The 17,674-nt window shown below is 47.4% G+C and overlaps 1 protein-coding gene across 1 annotated transcript in view; it reads left to right on the top strand.

Annotated features, from left to right (window-relative positions):
* The window catches only part of LOC119377316 (centrosomal protein of 290 kDa), a 57,614-nt gene that overhangs the window by 13,789 nt on the left and 26,151 nt on the right, over nt 1-17,674 (top strand). The window contains exons 3-6 of the mRNA XM_037646847.2: nt 1,907-2,021; nt 2,928-3,105; nt 6,087-6,188; nt 12,244-12,426. Of these exons, the coding sequence (XP_037502775.2) occupies nt 1,907-2,021; nt 2,928-3,105; nt 6,087-6,188; nt 12,244-12,426 (578 nt within the window). The remainder of the gene's footprint in view (nt 1-1,906; nt 2,022-2,927; nt 3,106-6,086; nt 6,189-12,243; nt 12,427-17,674) is intronic.

Here is a 17,674-nt window from a genome sequence, read left to right as displayed (position 1 = left end):
TGGAAGACGCTCAACTACTATCCACTTGTCCACGTGGTGCGCAGCGTGGATCACGTGGATTACTCAAAAACCGGCGTCAGTGCTTCCTACAATAAATCTGCTGATATAACCAGGCCTCTCATCATTACGGTGACTTCAACATTGATTTATCAAGGCCCAACAACGTTTGGTCCTTATAATGCGTGAAAGACGGATTGGATGTGGAGAGAGCATCAAAAGACCTCGCTGCCACGTCCACGATAGGAGGCATCATAGATCATTCATCGTAAGAGGCATCCACGATTTCCACCAGATGCACTATACCTCGTACTTCACTACACTTGCCTCATCATAGCCGCGATCAGGAACGGATCTGATTAACAAGTCCGGTCCAGCTGCTGGTGCACACTGATCACGGTGACGATGACCTTGTTCAAGAACTGTCAAGAACCCCTTCTGCACATACACACGGGTTCGTGAAACGTGTGTGCGTTCTCCGTAATAACGGACAAGTATAAGCATAACAACTTTAACTGTGACTGTAACCTACGTGCAGGTCGCCTGCGCGTGCCACTCGGCTGTGTATATATCTAGGGAAACTTGCCTGAATGAAGCTCAGTTGCGAGTAACGCCTGTCCTGTGCATCTGTGTTCCTTCTATGTCCTGTTCGGATTCGCGCTATCCAGTATTGCAGAATATAAGCACTACATATCAGCTTACCGCGTCTGGTGTTGGTAACACCAATGTTGCTGTTGCCATCGTTACACCACTGTAAACAACTGGTTATATAATAGATATGCGACTCTTCAACATATGAGTGTGCGTATAGCACTTCCATATTTCTCTAGCGTCATTACATAACGTTCCGCTCAATGTGAAAAATTACTGTACAGTCACCATTCCGCGCATGCTTTGCATAACATCAATTCCCACGGTACGTGAGATCTGCCAAATTTTTTCCGAGGCTTATCTTCAGTTTTCGCAATGCACGACAACTTATCCAACAGGGGTGCCTGCCCCAACTGTAGTACCTTTAGCCTTTCCTCAGTTTAACAAATCTGTTCTCGCTCAGGCGCAGTCATATATTTTTAGTTCTACGTCACCAGGCAAGGGCAGTAATGTCTGCGAGACCAGATGCTCCAAAAAGAATACAATCAATGCGGCAGCCGCACGCTCGCGAGCAACAATATTGCGTGGCCAGGTCAGCGGTTTTCCTTTAATGGGACACGGCACTCTAATAAGCATGGCATCACTGCTTATAAAACGTTGTAGTAGAAGCACAAGCATTCTTAAAGCAGCATGGCTTATGATATTATGTATGCTATTATCTGCAAAGGTTTCCGCGGCTTCCGTCAGGATGCGTCGGATCGCAAGCTCTGCAGATTTTTATTTACGATGTCAGCTGAACTAAATATTTGTTGAGCATTCTCGATAGCTCCACTATAGCGCTACTTACAAGCTTCTATGTGAAGTTCTGAACTCAACTAAGCAGAGCGGCGCTACTTAAAATAAAGCTCGAACGGGCTCTAAATCATTTACCGGGTATCTGTGCTAAATATTGTCTGGTAAAATGTTAAAGGAAGAAATATTTCCGAAAGATCAAAAGCGCAACTTTATGGAGATTGTAAGGCTAAATGTCTGCAATATGAAGAAGTTTTCTACGTTCTTAAGGTAACGGCTGTATACAATCCCTTTACCACCGTTGCATACAGTCGACACTTTTTTCTTATGTGGCATTAAAGGAAACCGATGCTGAAGATGGGCAGCTATTTGCATTATTACGAAGAATAAAATTTTTTGGTGCACTATCTATATATCAACAAGACTTTGATAAAGAAACTTGTTTCCTTAAAAAAAATGTAAATCGTCAGTGTTATAGAGAGGTTCTTAATACTTTCGGTGAGAGACTTCGATGCTCTTCACACAGAATTGCCAAGCTCTCCGTCTGGCAACGACAACATAGGTTCGGCAGAGGAGCAAGTCGACAGCCTCAAGATGCTGCTGGAAAGACTGTGGGCGCATTTTCAAGAGTTGCAGAAAAGGTGAAATATTGTGTTACTCAAAAATAGTTATACTTATTAAAGTCAATTCTGACATAACTAGAAACCAGTGAACGGAACCTCAATGGTGCCTCAAAGTTCAGTTTGTATCTGTGTCTTCTCTCTCGCTCCCTGTCGTGTTGCGCTTCTCCGTGTAGTGAAGTCAGCGGTGAACTTGTAAAGATAAGAATTAGGTTATTCTTAAGTCACTCAGCTATAAGCATCAGACCCTACTGCTCGCTAATAGTGTTACTGCATTCCTAGTAGAAGTTGGTCTTCAAAGTGTTGCTACATTTATGTGGGCGCCAATCACAGCTAGAGCAGAAACACGTAAGAGCGGTTGAGATTGCGAAATTCTGCTTTTCAGTTACTTACTTCTTTTTTGTATCATACCCACCTGTACCTTTTAAAGTGAGCAACGCGGGAATTGTTTTGTTGTCAATTCTCGATCGCTGCTATAAGGAAGCACATATCAGCGGTGCAAGTGTTTTCATTAGCAGAGCACTAGTTCTAATCTGTCTGCTTAGAGTGTTACACTAAAAAAGCAAAAGAAAAATCTTACCTGCAAAGTATCTCTTGCAAATATGAACGAATGAAAATTTAGATAGCTGGTAGAGTACACCGGGCAAGAAGTTGTGTATGGAAGATAATTAAAATATCCAGAACCTCTCAATACGATGAGTATGGCAATAATTATTTGATTCTTAATTTTTCATCACATGCTAGACTAGAGATTTCTGGTTTAAAGAATAGGTGATTGCTACCATAGAACTACATTACGTAGCAGCAAAATAAGCACGTTGTGGACGATTTACTCTGGTGAGACACTCACAATATGTCTCTCTGGGAAGCAGCTAATTCTCACTCTCCTTGTAGACGTTCTTACTATTTAGCGTTTGTATTGCGCAGGTACGAGCAAAAGGATGGAGAGCTACTGAGAGCCATAGCTGAATCGCGCAGACATACGGAGGAAGAAAAAGAGGCACTGGCGCAAATGAGAATTCAGTGCAGTGGTTCAGTCCCGCTGGAAAAGCTGGAGAACATCCTTTCACAGTTCAAGAGTGGAAACCAAACTGCTCAAGAGCATGTAAGTACGGCCAGCTTAGGAGTTCATATGAAAGGAAATTTTCATCATACTGTCACGTGGTTGTGACGATGAAGCACACGAAATCCAAGTCCGCCGCGGTGGCGCAGTGGTTACGGTGCTCGGCTGCTGACCCGAAGGTCTCGGGTTCGATCCCGACCGCGGCGGTCGCATTTCGATGGAAGTAAAATGCTAGAGGCCCGTGTGCTGTGCGATGTCAGTGCACGTTAAAGAACACCAGACGGTCTAAATTTCGGGAGCCCTCCACTACGGTGTGCCTCATAACCATACTGTGGTTTCAAATAAAAATTACACCATCTCCCGCTAAAGGGGACCATGAGGCGATGCGAAGCCGGAGCACTTGCACGATCGCGTTCCGTTGGCGTTCGTTGTGCATGCTACCGACCTCGCGTCGTGGAACGCGAAGAGAGACGCTACGCGCGTCGTATCTTCCATCTAGCCTGGCCATTAATTCTAGCAGGGCGAGCGGGGAACGCGGTCGACAGGCGGGCGAGAGGGGGGCAGCGTAGGAGAGGAGAGAGAGGGGGAGGGGACGCGCATGCGCTCGAACTCATCGCGGCGTTGCGCAGGAGAGAATTTCGGCATGTCTAGCCCGCGTTTCAGAGGAAGAGCGGAAAGGGGGAGGGGAGAGGGGTATGGGAGAGGGGAGGGGAGAGGGAAAGTAGAGAGGGGAAGGGGAGAGGAGGTGTATGGAGAGGGTATGTGCATGCGCAGTAATGGTGGTCACGCCGCACACCACCGGATTGAGCTCGGCCTTAAGCTATTTCGCATCTAATAATATCTGGGGTTTAACGTCCCAACACCACGGTATGATTATAAGAGACGCCGTAGTGGAGGGCTCCGGAAATTTCGACCACCTGGGGTTCTTTAACGTGCACCTAAATCTAAGTACACGGGCCTCAAACATTTTCGCCTCCATCGAACCATGGTTTCGGCGCACGTAAAACCCCAGATAGTATTATTACACGAAATCCAAGATGTAAAGACTAAACGCTTTATTAGGCGAATTTCAGCGCAGCAAATGAAAACTCGAGTTACAGGCAATGATAGCGAAACTGACAGCGGCAGGCACAGTTGTCGGTCGTCGATAATGTAATCGTTGGTGCAACCCGTTGTCTTTTATGCATGCAGGATCAGAGATTCCAGCGTTACCGTTGGGAGTCACATTAGTTCCGGAAGAAACTCGGCTGCTAGAGTTGTGTCTGCAACCTTACCAGACGAGTGTGAAACAATCGCGAAGGTCCCCAGATACTTCGACGCGACCTGAGGGAGCGTTGGTTACACGTGCAATAGGGCGGTTACATAGAAATACAAAAAGAAGCCTGCGTGGAAATGTTAGAAATACTATCGTGTCAACGGAAGTGGGGCGTTTCGACACCAACCGTTTCGATCTCCTGCATATCGTGTAAGTATACATTTCAGGCTGGTTGCAAGCACATTAAATATAACGTTTCAATATAATGAGATTTCTAACGCGACACAGCATCGAACACGCGACCTCTAACCAAGCAGCAGAACGCTAAGCCACGTTGTCATTGCCGCGAGCGATGCTATGACACGTATACTCGATAACACCCCAAGAATGCGCCCAAAATGTTCGAGAAAGTTAACAGCATGGTGGCCGTTTTGGAAGCTTAATCGCTAAAACATCACAGGATTACGAAGAAAAATAAAGCGCATGGAAATGACGAACGAAAAAAGGCACACATATGCACACGCACAGACGCTATATGTGCCTGTGTGTGTGCCTTTTTTCTTCCGTAATTTCCGTGCGCTTTATTTTTCGTCAAAATGGATTACGAAAGTCTCCAAACTGCTGCATCACATGATTAATAATATCTGGGGTTTAACGTCCCACAACCACGATATGATATGGCAGACGCCGTAGTGGAGGGCTCTGGAAATTTGGACCACCCAAGGTTCTTTAACATGCGCCTAAATTTAAGTACACGGGTCTCAAACAATTTCGCCTACATCGAAAATGCAGCCGCCGCGGCTTGGATTCAATCCCGCGATCTTCGGGTCAGCAGTCAAGCGCCATAACCACTAGACCACCGTGGCGGGGCCGCATCAGAGGATTAATGCTCAGAATGATGCGGCTGCGCACGCTGTGGTAGGTTAATGGCTGCGAGAGCGCGGGTTCGATTCCAAGCCACGGCGATCGAAATTTGATGGGTGTGAAAAGCGAAGTTACCCGGGTACCTAATTTTGGTGTGCGTTCAAAAACCGCAGGTGGTAAAAATAATCGGCACTCTCTAACATCCGCGAGCTTCATGATCACATTATCGGTTTTGCACGTAAGAATCTCGAATTTAAATTGGGAATGTGGCTCTCACCTACTGCCAATGATGTTTTCGTGCACTTTGATTTTCGTTTACCGTAATGTTCAGACATTATTTTCAATCTTTTTTGGCTGTGTTGTCTTTTTCTAACATATGCTGTAACTGTGTCACTAGGAGATTAGTCATACCTTAGTGCCACAAGTGTGCTGCACTTCTAGCGTTGAGCATTTGAAATACCACGTCAGGGGCGTAGCCAGAAATTTTTTTCGGGGGGGGGGGGGTCAACCATACTTTATGTATGTTCGTGCGTGCGTTTGTATGTGTGCGTGTATATATACGCAAGCAAAACTGGAAAATTTCGGGGGGGGGGGGGGTCCCCTTGGCTACGCCCCTGTACCACGCATACACGGCCATAATCTGCAGAAATCAAGCATGAAAAGTATTATCTTAAGAGCACAGTTGACTTTCTCCTCTGCACGATAAAAAAAATCTTTACCGTAATAAGAGTCGAGATGCTGGTGCAAGGCAGTACTTACGCGTCTTTCGGTCCATGGCCCGAGGGGAGCATCGCAGCGCCCTAGTTGCTTTTTTGATATAAGATATGAACTTTTCTTTCATCTGATATTACTAAGCACTGTATGTCACACAGCACCTGTAGTAGTGCACCCGTTTTCTTTTTAGGAGAAACCTTCGTGCCAGAATTGCAGAGCCCTCACGGACACTGTGAAAGCACAGACTGAAGAGCTGATCACTTCCAGACAGAACGCAAAGCTTCTGCAGAAGGTATGCCCACTTCCTTCGTAGCCTCTGATATGGTGCCATGGCGAGGGTTGGATAATTGATGACGATAGAAAATTAGCATATTTTAGTTGGTGTCAACTTATTGCACTGATTCGTGGTGTATGCAACGTATGTTGCTAAAGGTCATTTCAGATTGCCGAGCACTGCCACACGTCATAACTGTGCCTATAAAACTACCATGTTTAGCGAGATGTTGTATCATTGAAAAATTATCAGTTCTTTTCTTTACCTTCCTTTTTATGCCATCCACTAACCTGCACTTTTGATTGAGACCGGGGATTCATTTCCATTTATGATCAAATTCGACATTGCTAAGTGTACTATAGAGAGAGAGAGAGAGAGAGAAGAGAAAGGAAAGACAGGGAGGTTAACCAGAAGAAGCCTCCTGTACGTGGGAAGGGGAAATGAGATATAAAAGAATGAAAAAGAAAAAGTTATGTGACGACAGCACGCGACAATATACAACAACAACAAAGAGCACAGTCATGACCGTAGGCAAAAATACTACAAAGCAACATTTTCTGCCAACAGTCACAGTTTGACATTGAGTCCGGTTGCTTGTAGAAACCGCAACAACGCCCTCAGAGCGGCTCGTGCTGAAGACCGGGTAGGCCAGGGCCTGGGATTTTGTTCTCCGTGAGAGGGTGGTTGTCCAGTTGGCCTAATGCGGCTGAGAGGATCGCTCTTTCGAAGTTGAAGCGGGTGAACTCACAGAGAAGATGGCGCGACTGTTTCGCTGCACCCACAGACTTTCATATGACGGGCTCTCAGCGATTCCAATAATAAACGAATAGGCATTTGAGGAGGCCACTCCAAGCCATAGACGGACCAACAGGGTAGAGTCACGTCGTGATAGTGTACTACAGCAACTTAAATTTCATGGTAAATGTCATGATGAACTCAAAAGCAGAAAATATTCGCACCAGGTTTCTTCTTTGTTGAGAATCCACAGCAACTTTCTTTGGGACAGGATGAATTACGCACCACAAACACACGACAGATGCAGGAAGATACATTTCTTCAGTACGCTTATAACAGTTCTCGGTCAAATTGGCTATTCACAAAGAAAATGGGTCTCGGCATCCTATGGCGCCTTATTGCTTTCTTTAATTTAATATATCACACGAGGTAGGTCCATAATTGACAAAGCAGTCGCATGCTGTATTTCAGTATGACCTACGATGGTAAACTTTTTTTAAAATTTTTAATCTAAGACGTTACATTGCGTGCATTGTTGTGCGAAAACAGAATAAAAGGTTCGATACAGCCTCACCTACCGTACAAGTGGCCATCAACACTCACATTGGTATAATTTCACTTTTTCATAGTGCTGCGAAGCACTGATAGAATCAATCGGGAATTTTCTCATTTTACCTCTGATACGAAGATGACCATCTCAAATATTGCTACTTAAAACGCTGCCTAGCTGGCGAAATGTCTGCTTAAAAGCATGCTGATTTTGTGTCCTAGGAACCACGCAGTTCAAATCAGTAAAATATGTATTTCAGGGCTGGATATATATTCCTTTCCTCACGGCTTGTAAATACGCAGACTTGAGAGAGTGCATAGTTAACAGTTTTACTGCGTGTTTCGATCTTACTAAGTGTGCGAGTCACTGAAGCCTGATTAACACTAGAAAAAACTCGCGGTGCGACAGAGACGACGGGGTAGAAGGACGGGCGCGAAGAATTTGGTCGAATATGACGCAACGTGCACTAGCTCAAGATAAGCATTTGCTGATGCACTTAGCGGTAATGTACACCGTCTCATTCCCGTGACGTTGCCAGTGTCCGTTACGGGAGAGCTCTGCCTGGAGTGCTTCTTCGCCAAAAAGATATGCAGACGACGTTGTCCAGTCTGATGCACTTTTTTTTAACAGTGGGGCTGTTCCAGGGCTGGGCCTGACAACAGATGAGTGTCCGCGTCGCATGTCACGCTCCGGTTCCCAGACGGACTCATAGATGGCGTAACAGCCTCGGTCGTGGACGAAGCGGTAGCCGCACACTGAAACGGAGAATAGCGGCTCGAGCGTGCATAGTGCCTTAAGTCGCTGTAGCAGGGGCCGCCACACATGCTTTCCCATGCATCTATAATCTACAGCTAACGTAATCACAGGCATACGCAAAAAATCTCAAAACATCACTGAAAATAAAAAAATGCAAGCAAATCACAGGAGAACCGCTGTTTCTGTAGATTTCAGACTGGGTGGGGAGAGCTTGTTTAAGTAAAGCGAGCGGGGATGCCTTGTACTCTCCCGTGTGAATTGTGAATCAGGGACTCCAGCGTAGTGCTGTCATTACTTGATATTTTTGCCTACGTAACAGCCGAAATTAAAAAAAAAACATGGAGGACGCTTGCACGTGGCCTTCAAGAGTAGCACGCGATAGCGTAATAGGGCCCGGTGGGCGTAATTTTGCTTGCTCGAGGGATCGCGCACGTGAGAAAGAAAACCAAGGAGTGCGAGGAGGAAACCGGCACCGGCGGACGGCTGTTCCACCGCCGGTCAGCACCCCCAGGAACGTTCAGCAGACCGGTTTCCTCCTCGCACTCCTCCGTTTGCGAGGAGGAAACCGCTCTGATGGACAGCTCGGAAGGGAGACTTGTGTGGCAGTTTATTTTTCTTTTTTTTGTTTCTTTTTTTATGGGGGGGGGGGAGGCTCACGCGCGCGCCGCCGGCTCCCTGTCCGACCGAGTTTGACTGGTTTGGCACGAGTGATTCCGAAAGCACTCATGCGGCTGCGGGAGTCCTGTTAGCTTTTCAGCGTAGTGCGAATCTGCGTGTCGACAATGAGCAGTACTGTTGACGTTCAGGAGCCTATTCTCAGAAGGCATTTGCAGGACTTAAAGCATGAAGATGGCATTTGGTCTGGATACCTAAAATCGGAAAGGTTATTCACGTGTGTCAGGTACTAAAGTGCTCGTGAGATAAAGCTCAGGCTGTGCTTAAAGTATTTGTTACTTTCGTGTGGGGTTATCAATGGGAACAAATTCGCAGGGATAATTTGTTTCTCCCTTGAGTATCTGCTGGGACAATACATTTGTTTGTACACTAGCTTATGCCTCGGTTTGTAGTAGGCGCGTTGCTTATAAATGTACCGCGCTTGTAATCAGCCAAGCCATTTTAAAAATACGGCTTTATTGCTAAATTCGAGGCTCTAACTTACTAATGTTTGACGTTTGAAAAACAGCGCATAGACGAAAACGTGCTATATTTACGGAAAAAGACGTAATTCCATTCCCATTCCATTCCTCCAAGCGTTGTCCCCATGCCATTCCCATTCCATTACAGGGTCGCGGCGAAAATGCGGAATGATTCCGGATTCATTCCAATTCCGGAGTGGCAACTCCGCAACACTGGTAAATATCAAGCTAGAGGAGGCAGTCCCAACAACCTCATCTCAAATGGCATGCTTACTTCTCATACGTTAATGGCTGATAGCCTTCAAATTCATTAGGCTGAAGTCTACAGATACAAATCCGAGTATATATGAAATGCACATAATGCTGATAAATTGAGACTTATTTCCTGTTCAGCATTTCAGTTGGTTGGTTAGCTTTGGAAATAATCAATAATTGCGAAATCTACAAACACTGCTACGATGAACACCACTGGTTGCATATTCTACACGAGCGCGTATTATCAAGCACGGAGTATAATTGTGAGAAATACAGGGATCATATAATCGGCCCTCAACGGGATGGATACATGACCTCAAGGTCCTGAGCCGACCATGCAAAAGAAAAGACAAAAAAGCCTAGCGGTAAGGGGCGTAGTTCCAGGAGTTCATTCCGGGTGGGAAGGTTGTCTGACTCCTCTTTACATATGTCCTCGCGGATGCTTGTATGACTTCCAGAATGGGCGCTCGTAGGTCAACATTGCCGCTGATTAGTACGCCGGAGAAACGTCAAGAGTGTAGTCCTTACGGAGCAGCCGCGCACGCACAAGCGCGCACACACGCACACAATGCGATAGCTTCTCCTAGGAACGGGCCTTCCCCCCTTCTGATGTACTGTAAAACGCACAAACACAAACAGAAAAGACGCAGTACCAGAGTAGTACGTGGTTGCAACGTCTGACCCGGGACGAAGAGCCGCCTTAAACACACTTATATTCATTAATTCCTTATTTGCCCCGTTTCTCGCAGCTGCGTACGCGAAGTAGTAGCTGAATTAGAGAAGCGAGTTGGACTAGTTGGTGCGTATTAACTGCGGACATATCTACTAGCACTAGCGCGAAAAACAAAAGGACGAGGTAAAGACGGCAGATTAGCGCTGCGTCCTGTCTGCCGTGTTTACCTCGCCCTTTGTTTTTCACGCTAGTAGATATGTCCGTAGTTAGTAGCTGAACACCAAACTCTAGACGCGCGGGTACGCCGACAACGCAGACACAAAGTGTGGCCAAACCGGCACTGCCCGCGCTACATTGGACGACTGTACTCCTGGCACAACTTCAAAGCGCTAAAAAACAGGGACAAACGAAAAAGAGTGGACACGACGAGCGCTAACTTGAAACTGAAATTTATTACAAGAAAGATTGGAAAAAAGTTAAACCCTATTAGATGGCGCACATGCGTGCACGCTTGCGCAGACTGCTCAGAAAAGCCCAAGCGCCCGCGTAATGCGCGCATCAAACTAAACAGAAAAAGAGAGAGAGAGAGAAAAAGAAACTGCCTCGCACGTGACAAATGACGTCGCGGAGCAGAAGCCCCGCCCTAGACGGGCGAGTTGTGAAAACAACGTCTCCCTGCTCGGGACGTTCTCCCGGTGTTGCAGTCCGGCGGTAGAACAGCCGTCCGCCGGTCGCGGTTTCCTCCTCGCACTCCTCCCTTTTTTTTTCTGCCGTGCGCGATCCCTCGAGGAAACAAAATTACGCGGCCCGGTGCGCATCGCCTTCTGAATTACTAGCCTAGCTTCGGTTCTCGATGCACGCCTCAACCGTGCCACAAGGAAACAAACGTCTGTGCGCGTAACATTGGCTGTTTCAAACTGTCCTACAATGCCTACTGCAAGCGCAGTTGCACAGTGCCCACTACGCCGTAATACTTCCTTTTGCAAATCAGCGAAGGGTCCACTATGGGTCCGTAAGACAACACGCGAACCTACGCACCTGATCACATTGTAGATGCTTTTACTGATGATGATGATTAGATATGTCTGGTTGGGCCTCTAAATCGTCCACTCATTGCGCAATTCTCATGTTTTGACGCCTAGCTGGCGCGTTAAACATGCGGTAAAGAGACTCCTCCCAATACATGCCATTCATATAGTGTTTTTTTTTTCCGAAGCAGTTTCAAGCAATGGGCGTGTCTCTGTGATAAGTACACGTTTTCTAAAATTGTTTCACTGTTGAAAGCTGAAGCACTGCAGTAAAGGAAGAAAAAATACCGTGGTTCTGTGGTAGAACAATTGCTTGCCCATGCAGAAGGCCTGGGTTCGATTCTCGCTCTGACCGAAGATATTTATTATTTATTTTATTTGCATCTTTCCCGACCTTGCGGTCACGGACAGCACTGGTGTTTCGCTCACAACCAACGACGCCGACGCCGACATCAGAATTTCTGCGAAACGAGCTCTTTAACGCTATAGTGTTAAAAAGCAAAGCTTTGTTGCGCAGAGTTTCTGTGCCCATTAGTGACAGCAAGGTAAGAATAGAACGTACAAAAAGGCCCAACACAGCTCATAAGCCCAGGGAAGCTTTTCCATCTCTTTGTTTTAGGCGCTTTGCTTTTACCAGTCGTTGTAATAAATCTATTTCTGCATTTGGCTCGTCGCACGCGCGGGGCCTGCGTGCCTTGTTGGCCGAGAAGACACAAGAACGTGTCTCGTCTCCCGGCTTCCGTTTGACCTGGCTGTACGTTCGGCTAGCGTACACTCGTATTAAGGGCATGCTCTGCATCGTTGAGCTCCGAGCCAGATCATGATAACGACCAGCTGATTGTGCCGTGCAACAACTTGGGAAATTCGCCATCTTGTTACGACGAGTAGCGAAGTTGTGACATATTATGGTAATTTCTTATTTTTTTATCAATTCGTGCAGAGGCTGGACGAGGAGCGCCGCAACATGCAGATTTCTGCCAACTCTCTCCGTGTCAAGGACACCATAATCCAGGAGTTGAAGCAAGCACTGTCTCGGGCAGCTGCAGAGGAGCATATACCGTGGGACAAGGCGAAACTTAAGAAGACCTTGCACGTCGCAATGCTGACAATCAACTCTTTACAGGTAGGACCTCTTGAAATTTGTCGAGAAAAGAACCAATTCCGAAGTATTTTCTTGATGATACGGTCGGATGATCAACATGGAACATTCTGAATAGACTGGCATGGTTCTATCAGGGTACCACGTTCTAGTGCAAGTTTCACGAGCTCGCCCCCTTTTTCTTGGTGCTACATTTAGTAAAGCTGTGCTAATGCGATGTTGTGGGTTCAGGTCGTCTCTAAAATGTTCACTAAATTAATTTCTCGGGCTTTACATGTAGTAACGAACATACCATTATGAATCAAGCTGTAGTGAGGGTCTCCGGAATGTTTGTGACCACCCGGTATTCTTTAACGTGCATGGGACTTTTTCAATGTCGTCACATTGAAAATGCTACCACCGTGGTCCTGAATGGAACCCGCATCCGCGTGCGTCCACAACGGCGGATCTAACAAATCTCCTTCCGAGGTCATGCTTTAAGCTACTGGTGAGCTTAAAAGAGCCTGTTGTTTGCAACTTTCGTACACCTGATACTATCACGGCAAAACGTTATGACAAATTTCTGTATCCGTCGATTTTTCCTCATAGTAATAAAAAGAAAAGTGACTTATGTCGTAGGTTTTTTAAGAGACGCGGTGTTAGTATGGTTTACGGGAGTGACAATAGTGCCACCTTTGGCATCTCAGGCACAATTAGCACGGGTGCTTTCCTAAATATTCCCTAACCCGCTGTCTAAGAGCAAGGCGATGTGCAGGCGTAGTAATTTCAGTGCGAGAGCATTACTTGACTCGTTCGTGACTCGCTCTCGTCAGAAAGCCGCGGCAAAAAGCGCCACATAAATAACGTCATCTTCGAGACTGGGTGCACGGTCGTTCGAAAAAAAAATGCAGCCACCTCCACTCAGTGGAAGCCGTCGAAACAGAGAATTTGATTCCCGCTTCGTCAGACTGTTGCGTTCCAATGTCTTGCGTCCTAATTTTTAAGTATTTTTGCGTTGTATCGTTTCTCTTTATTTGACACTCTTTGTTAGGCTATGATGTGGTGGCTCACGTCGGGCGGCTTCTACCTTGGGAGTGCCAGCATTCTTGGCCATCCCTGGCGAGCAAACGCCACAAAGAACTGGCACCCGCCTCTATCATCCCTCCTTGATCTTACTTCTAGGAGACAGTTGAGTTCTGACACTCGTACCGCCGTGCGCCACCCTCGCTGCTACAGGCACGCCTCTCACATTATCTCACCCCCTCCCAGCCGAGCATCACCCTCGCCACTATGTTGGCTAGACACCACATTTTCCTTTCAACCAAGCTTCACTGTCGCCTTTCTAGTCGTGGCTTATCGCTCCCTCTCACTCTCGCCACACCGCAAGACCTGAGCTGAGCGAACACCGGCGGACGGCGAAGGGTCGATTAAGAACAGCTCTGCCGTTAAAATGAACGTTTCAAAAGCCAACGTTTGGAAAGCATTTAAACACGAAAGTGTTCCGTGCCGAGGTCCACCAAGACTTCACTGACATTATTTCTGTCACAGATGTGACGACGGTAAAAAGCATACGAACAGATGGTGATGAACAACAGCAGAAGAAATTTCGTTAATATGGATCATCTTAGAGTCGAACGCACGACTTTCTGACCCCGGCGATGACAGCCGGGTGCTTTAACCACTACGCCACAGACGCCCATGCACCACACAATGCTAATTGCGCAACGAGTGTGTGGCTTAAAGCTTCCCACCCACTGCAAAGTGATCAGCCATAATTCTTCATCGTCATCAGCCACATACAACATCATCAAAGGGCACATATTACCTTACAGACGTGTAGCGGGTACCTCGTTTATCCTCAGAAAGATGAATGATGGCGTAGTGGGTGCTTTCCTACTTCAAAAAAATTATGATTTATTTGTAGTGGATTTGTAGTGGAACACAGGAAGGTGGAGCCCGCCCACTTTTGACATTGGTCACTGTAGGCTGCACACTGGGAAACCATCAACTGAGGCGAAGCTTTATTCTACACACAAATAACTTAGTAATACGCGGGCTACTCAAAAAGTAAGGGCCGCTTGCTAATTTTTAAATATTTTCACGTTAAAATGAAGATTTATTTATGTTGCCCCATTAGTTAATTCTACGCGAAGGTATAGAAGGAATTGTTCTGACTCTGTAGTCTTCTGCTTGTCGGGAAATGCAATGTCTGCGAAAATCGCTGCTGGCGCGTGTTCAGAAGTGGGAGCTGTAATTCGCTGTTTGCTTGCAAAAGGACCGTCAGCTTCGCATACGTATGCGTAGTTGTACCTAGTTTATGGACATGAAGTGATGAGTGAAGGAAAGGCCATAAATGGCGTCGAGACTTCACAGATGGCCGCACAAATGTGCACGACGAAGAGTGGAGTGGGAGGGCCAGAATCCAGGCCAATGATACTGTTCAACAAGTGGACCGGGAATTGAGATTACATCCACGACTGACCGTTAGTCGTCTGTCGGATGCATTTCCTCTGTCAGCCGCGCTACAATTTGCACAATTGTTACTGAAAGCTCAAATATCACAGAGAGTGGGCAGTAATAATAATACGAAAACTAGAAGCAGCGCGAAAAAAAAAACGACGACTAAAAATAGGAACACACATAACAGGACTAGCGCTAGTCCTGTTGTGTGTGTTCCTATTTTTTGTCGTCGTTTTTTTCGCGCTGCTTCTAGTTTTCGCATCACGAACCGACTCGCCCAAATCTACAAGTTGTTTCTAACACAAAAAATAATAATATCTGGGGTTTAACGTCCCAAAACCACAATATGATTATGAGAGATGCCGCACTGGAGGGCTCCGGCAATTTCGACCACCTGGGGTTCCTTAGCGTGCACCTAAATCTAAGTACACGGGCCTGAAACATTTTCGCCTCCATCGAAAATGCAGCCGCCGCGGCCGGGATTCGATCCCGCGACCTTCGGGTCAGCAGTTGAGCGCCATAACCACTAGACCATCGTGGTGGGGCCATAGAGTGTGCAAGTTGGGTACTAAATAAGCTTGTCGACCAAAAAACACCAAAGAATTCCCAGACGGCGAACTTCTACGCAAGGGACTAAAGAAAGTGGTGCTGCGGTACGAAAAATGCTTGGAATTTAACAGTGATTATGTAGAAAAGTGAAGTAGCTTCGTGCTGCACTAAGCGAGCCGATAGAAATTTTTACTAGCGAATATTTATTTTTTGGGGACCAAGCGGCCCTTACTTTTTGATGAACCCTCATATAATGAAATTTGTCCTGCGCTTCTGCTGTGGAGATTGTCTCCCGTGTCTCATGCCCACGCACTCTAGGTTCCCTGTGGCGCAGGCCGCCTATGCGATGCTTTCACGCTTTGCGCTACAGCATTGCAGAGAAGGCTGTCTCTGAGTATGGGCTCTTAACGTTAGATAACTCTGTCATGATATTATTGTGCTCTGCCTGGCCTAAAATTTACACAATTGACGAGGCAAATATTGGCGGGAACTAGAAAGCGTTTTATGGACCGATAAACGATCTTCCTCTTTCAGGAAATTAATTTTCTTTAATCAGAAAGGATTAGCATCACCGCTGTTCTATATGCAAGCTGCTTTGTGTCGACGAGTGTGCAGAACTGTTCAGCATTTTAGTTGGGCCGCATTGGGGAGCTGAATAATATTTCCGCTTGTGTTTCCGATTAACGTGCTTTGCCTTGCCAACGTTTTTAGATTAATCTAAAAACGTCGGCCTTGCTTATCATATGGTAGCTCGCAGCGATCGTGGCGGCGTGGAATAAGGCGAGGAATAAGGCAGTGGACTCGACTACAATGGGAAGCCCAGCTTTCAAGCTAGTCTCGCAACTTGATCTACAGGACCAGCAAAATGGTCAAGGTCCACGGTTTTCTGGACTAAGAATTGTTGGGGTTTAACATCCCAAAACCATGATATCACTATGAGAAGCGCCGTAGTGGAAGGCTCCGGAAATTTCGACTACCTGGGGTTGTTTTAGATGCGAAGTGTCTTAAGGCGGAGCTCAATCCGGTGGTGGTGGTGGTGGTGGTGGTGGTGTGCGTTCTGACCACCCTTACTGCGCATGCGCATACCCTCTCCACACACCTCCTCCCCCTCTCCACGCCTCCTCTCCACTTTCCCTCTCCCCTTCCCCTCTCCACTCTCCCTCTCCACTTTCCCTCTCCCTTCCCCTCTCCCCTTCGCCTCTCCACTTTCCCTCTCCCCTTCCCCTCTCCACTTTCCCTCTCCCCTTCTCCCCTCCCCCTTTCCACTCTTCCTCTGAAACGCGGGCTAGACATGCCGAAATTCTCCCCTGCTCAACGCCGCGATGAGCTCGAGCGCATGCGCGTCCCCTCCCCTTCTCTCTCCTCTCCTACGCTGCCCCCCTCTCGCCCGCCTGTAGGCCGCGTTCCCCGCTCGCCCTGTGAGAATTAACGGCCAGGCTAGATGGAAGATACGACGCGCGTAGCGTCCCTCTTCGCGTTCCACGACGCGAGGTCGGTAGCATGCCCAACGAACGCCAACGGAACGCGATCGTGCAAGTGCTCCGGCTTCGCATCGCCTCATGGTCCCCTTTAGCGGGAGATGGTGTAATTTTTTGACGTGCACCTAAGTTTAAAGGGGTCATGAACCACTTTCCCAAGTAATGATCTAATGACCTCAGTATCGGAGTGTACTGCCTCCCTGATCGATTGCCGCAAAAATTTCTCGAATCCGTCAAGAATGAGCGGAGTTACGGGGGTTTGGCGCACGCTCCCAGCGCTTTCTCTCTTTTCTCGTGCCGACAAGCGCACTGGAAGCTAGACAGGGAGGGATGGCACGGGGGAAAGAAGTTACGTCAGCGCGCGTCATGAGACGCGATCGCTCTCCCGCTGTGATTCGCTTGCGCGAGTGCGGCTACCGTGTACTGAGGAGTGCGGCGCCGGCAAGTGGCGGCACCCCGCGGCAAGAAGCGCATCTGATCCGAACGCCGCTCTCGATTTACGTCGGCTATCGGCCAATAAGCATGCTATGTCTCTTGCGACGTAAAGTGACAGATCCGCGACGTAAACGGACAGACGCCCCGCCCACCGACGAGAGTGAGAACCGGCCTCTGTTTGAAAAGAGGGTGCCTGGGGAAACGGCAACTTCGCGCTCCGCTTGTGGCCATTACGCGGCGCGCACGACTGTAATATTTGGCAGAGCAGTTCATAGTCGTGTCAGCTTTCCGCAGGATGTGTTTTTTCAACAAGCCCAAGGGGTGCTTCATGACCCCTTTAAGCACGCAGGCCGCAAGCATTTTTGCCTCCA

Source organism: Rhipicephalus sanguineus, unplaced genomic scaffold (genome assembly GCF_013339695.2).
Source record: "Rhipicephalus sanguineus isolate Rsan-2018 unplaced genomic scaffold, BIME_Rsan_1.4 Seq4305, whole genome shotgun sequence".
Taxonomy (NCBI): Eukaryota; Metazoa; Arthropoda; class Arachnida; order Ixodida; family Ixodidae; genus Rhipicephalus; species Rhipicephalus sanguineus.
This window is presented reverse-complemented; position numbering and strand designations above follow the sequence as displayed.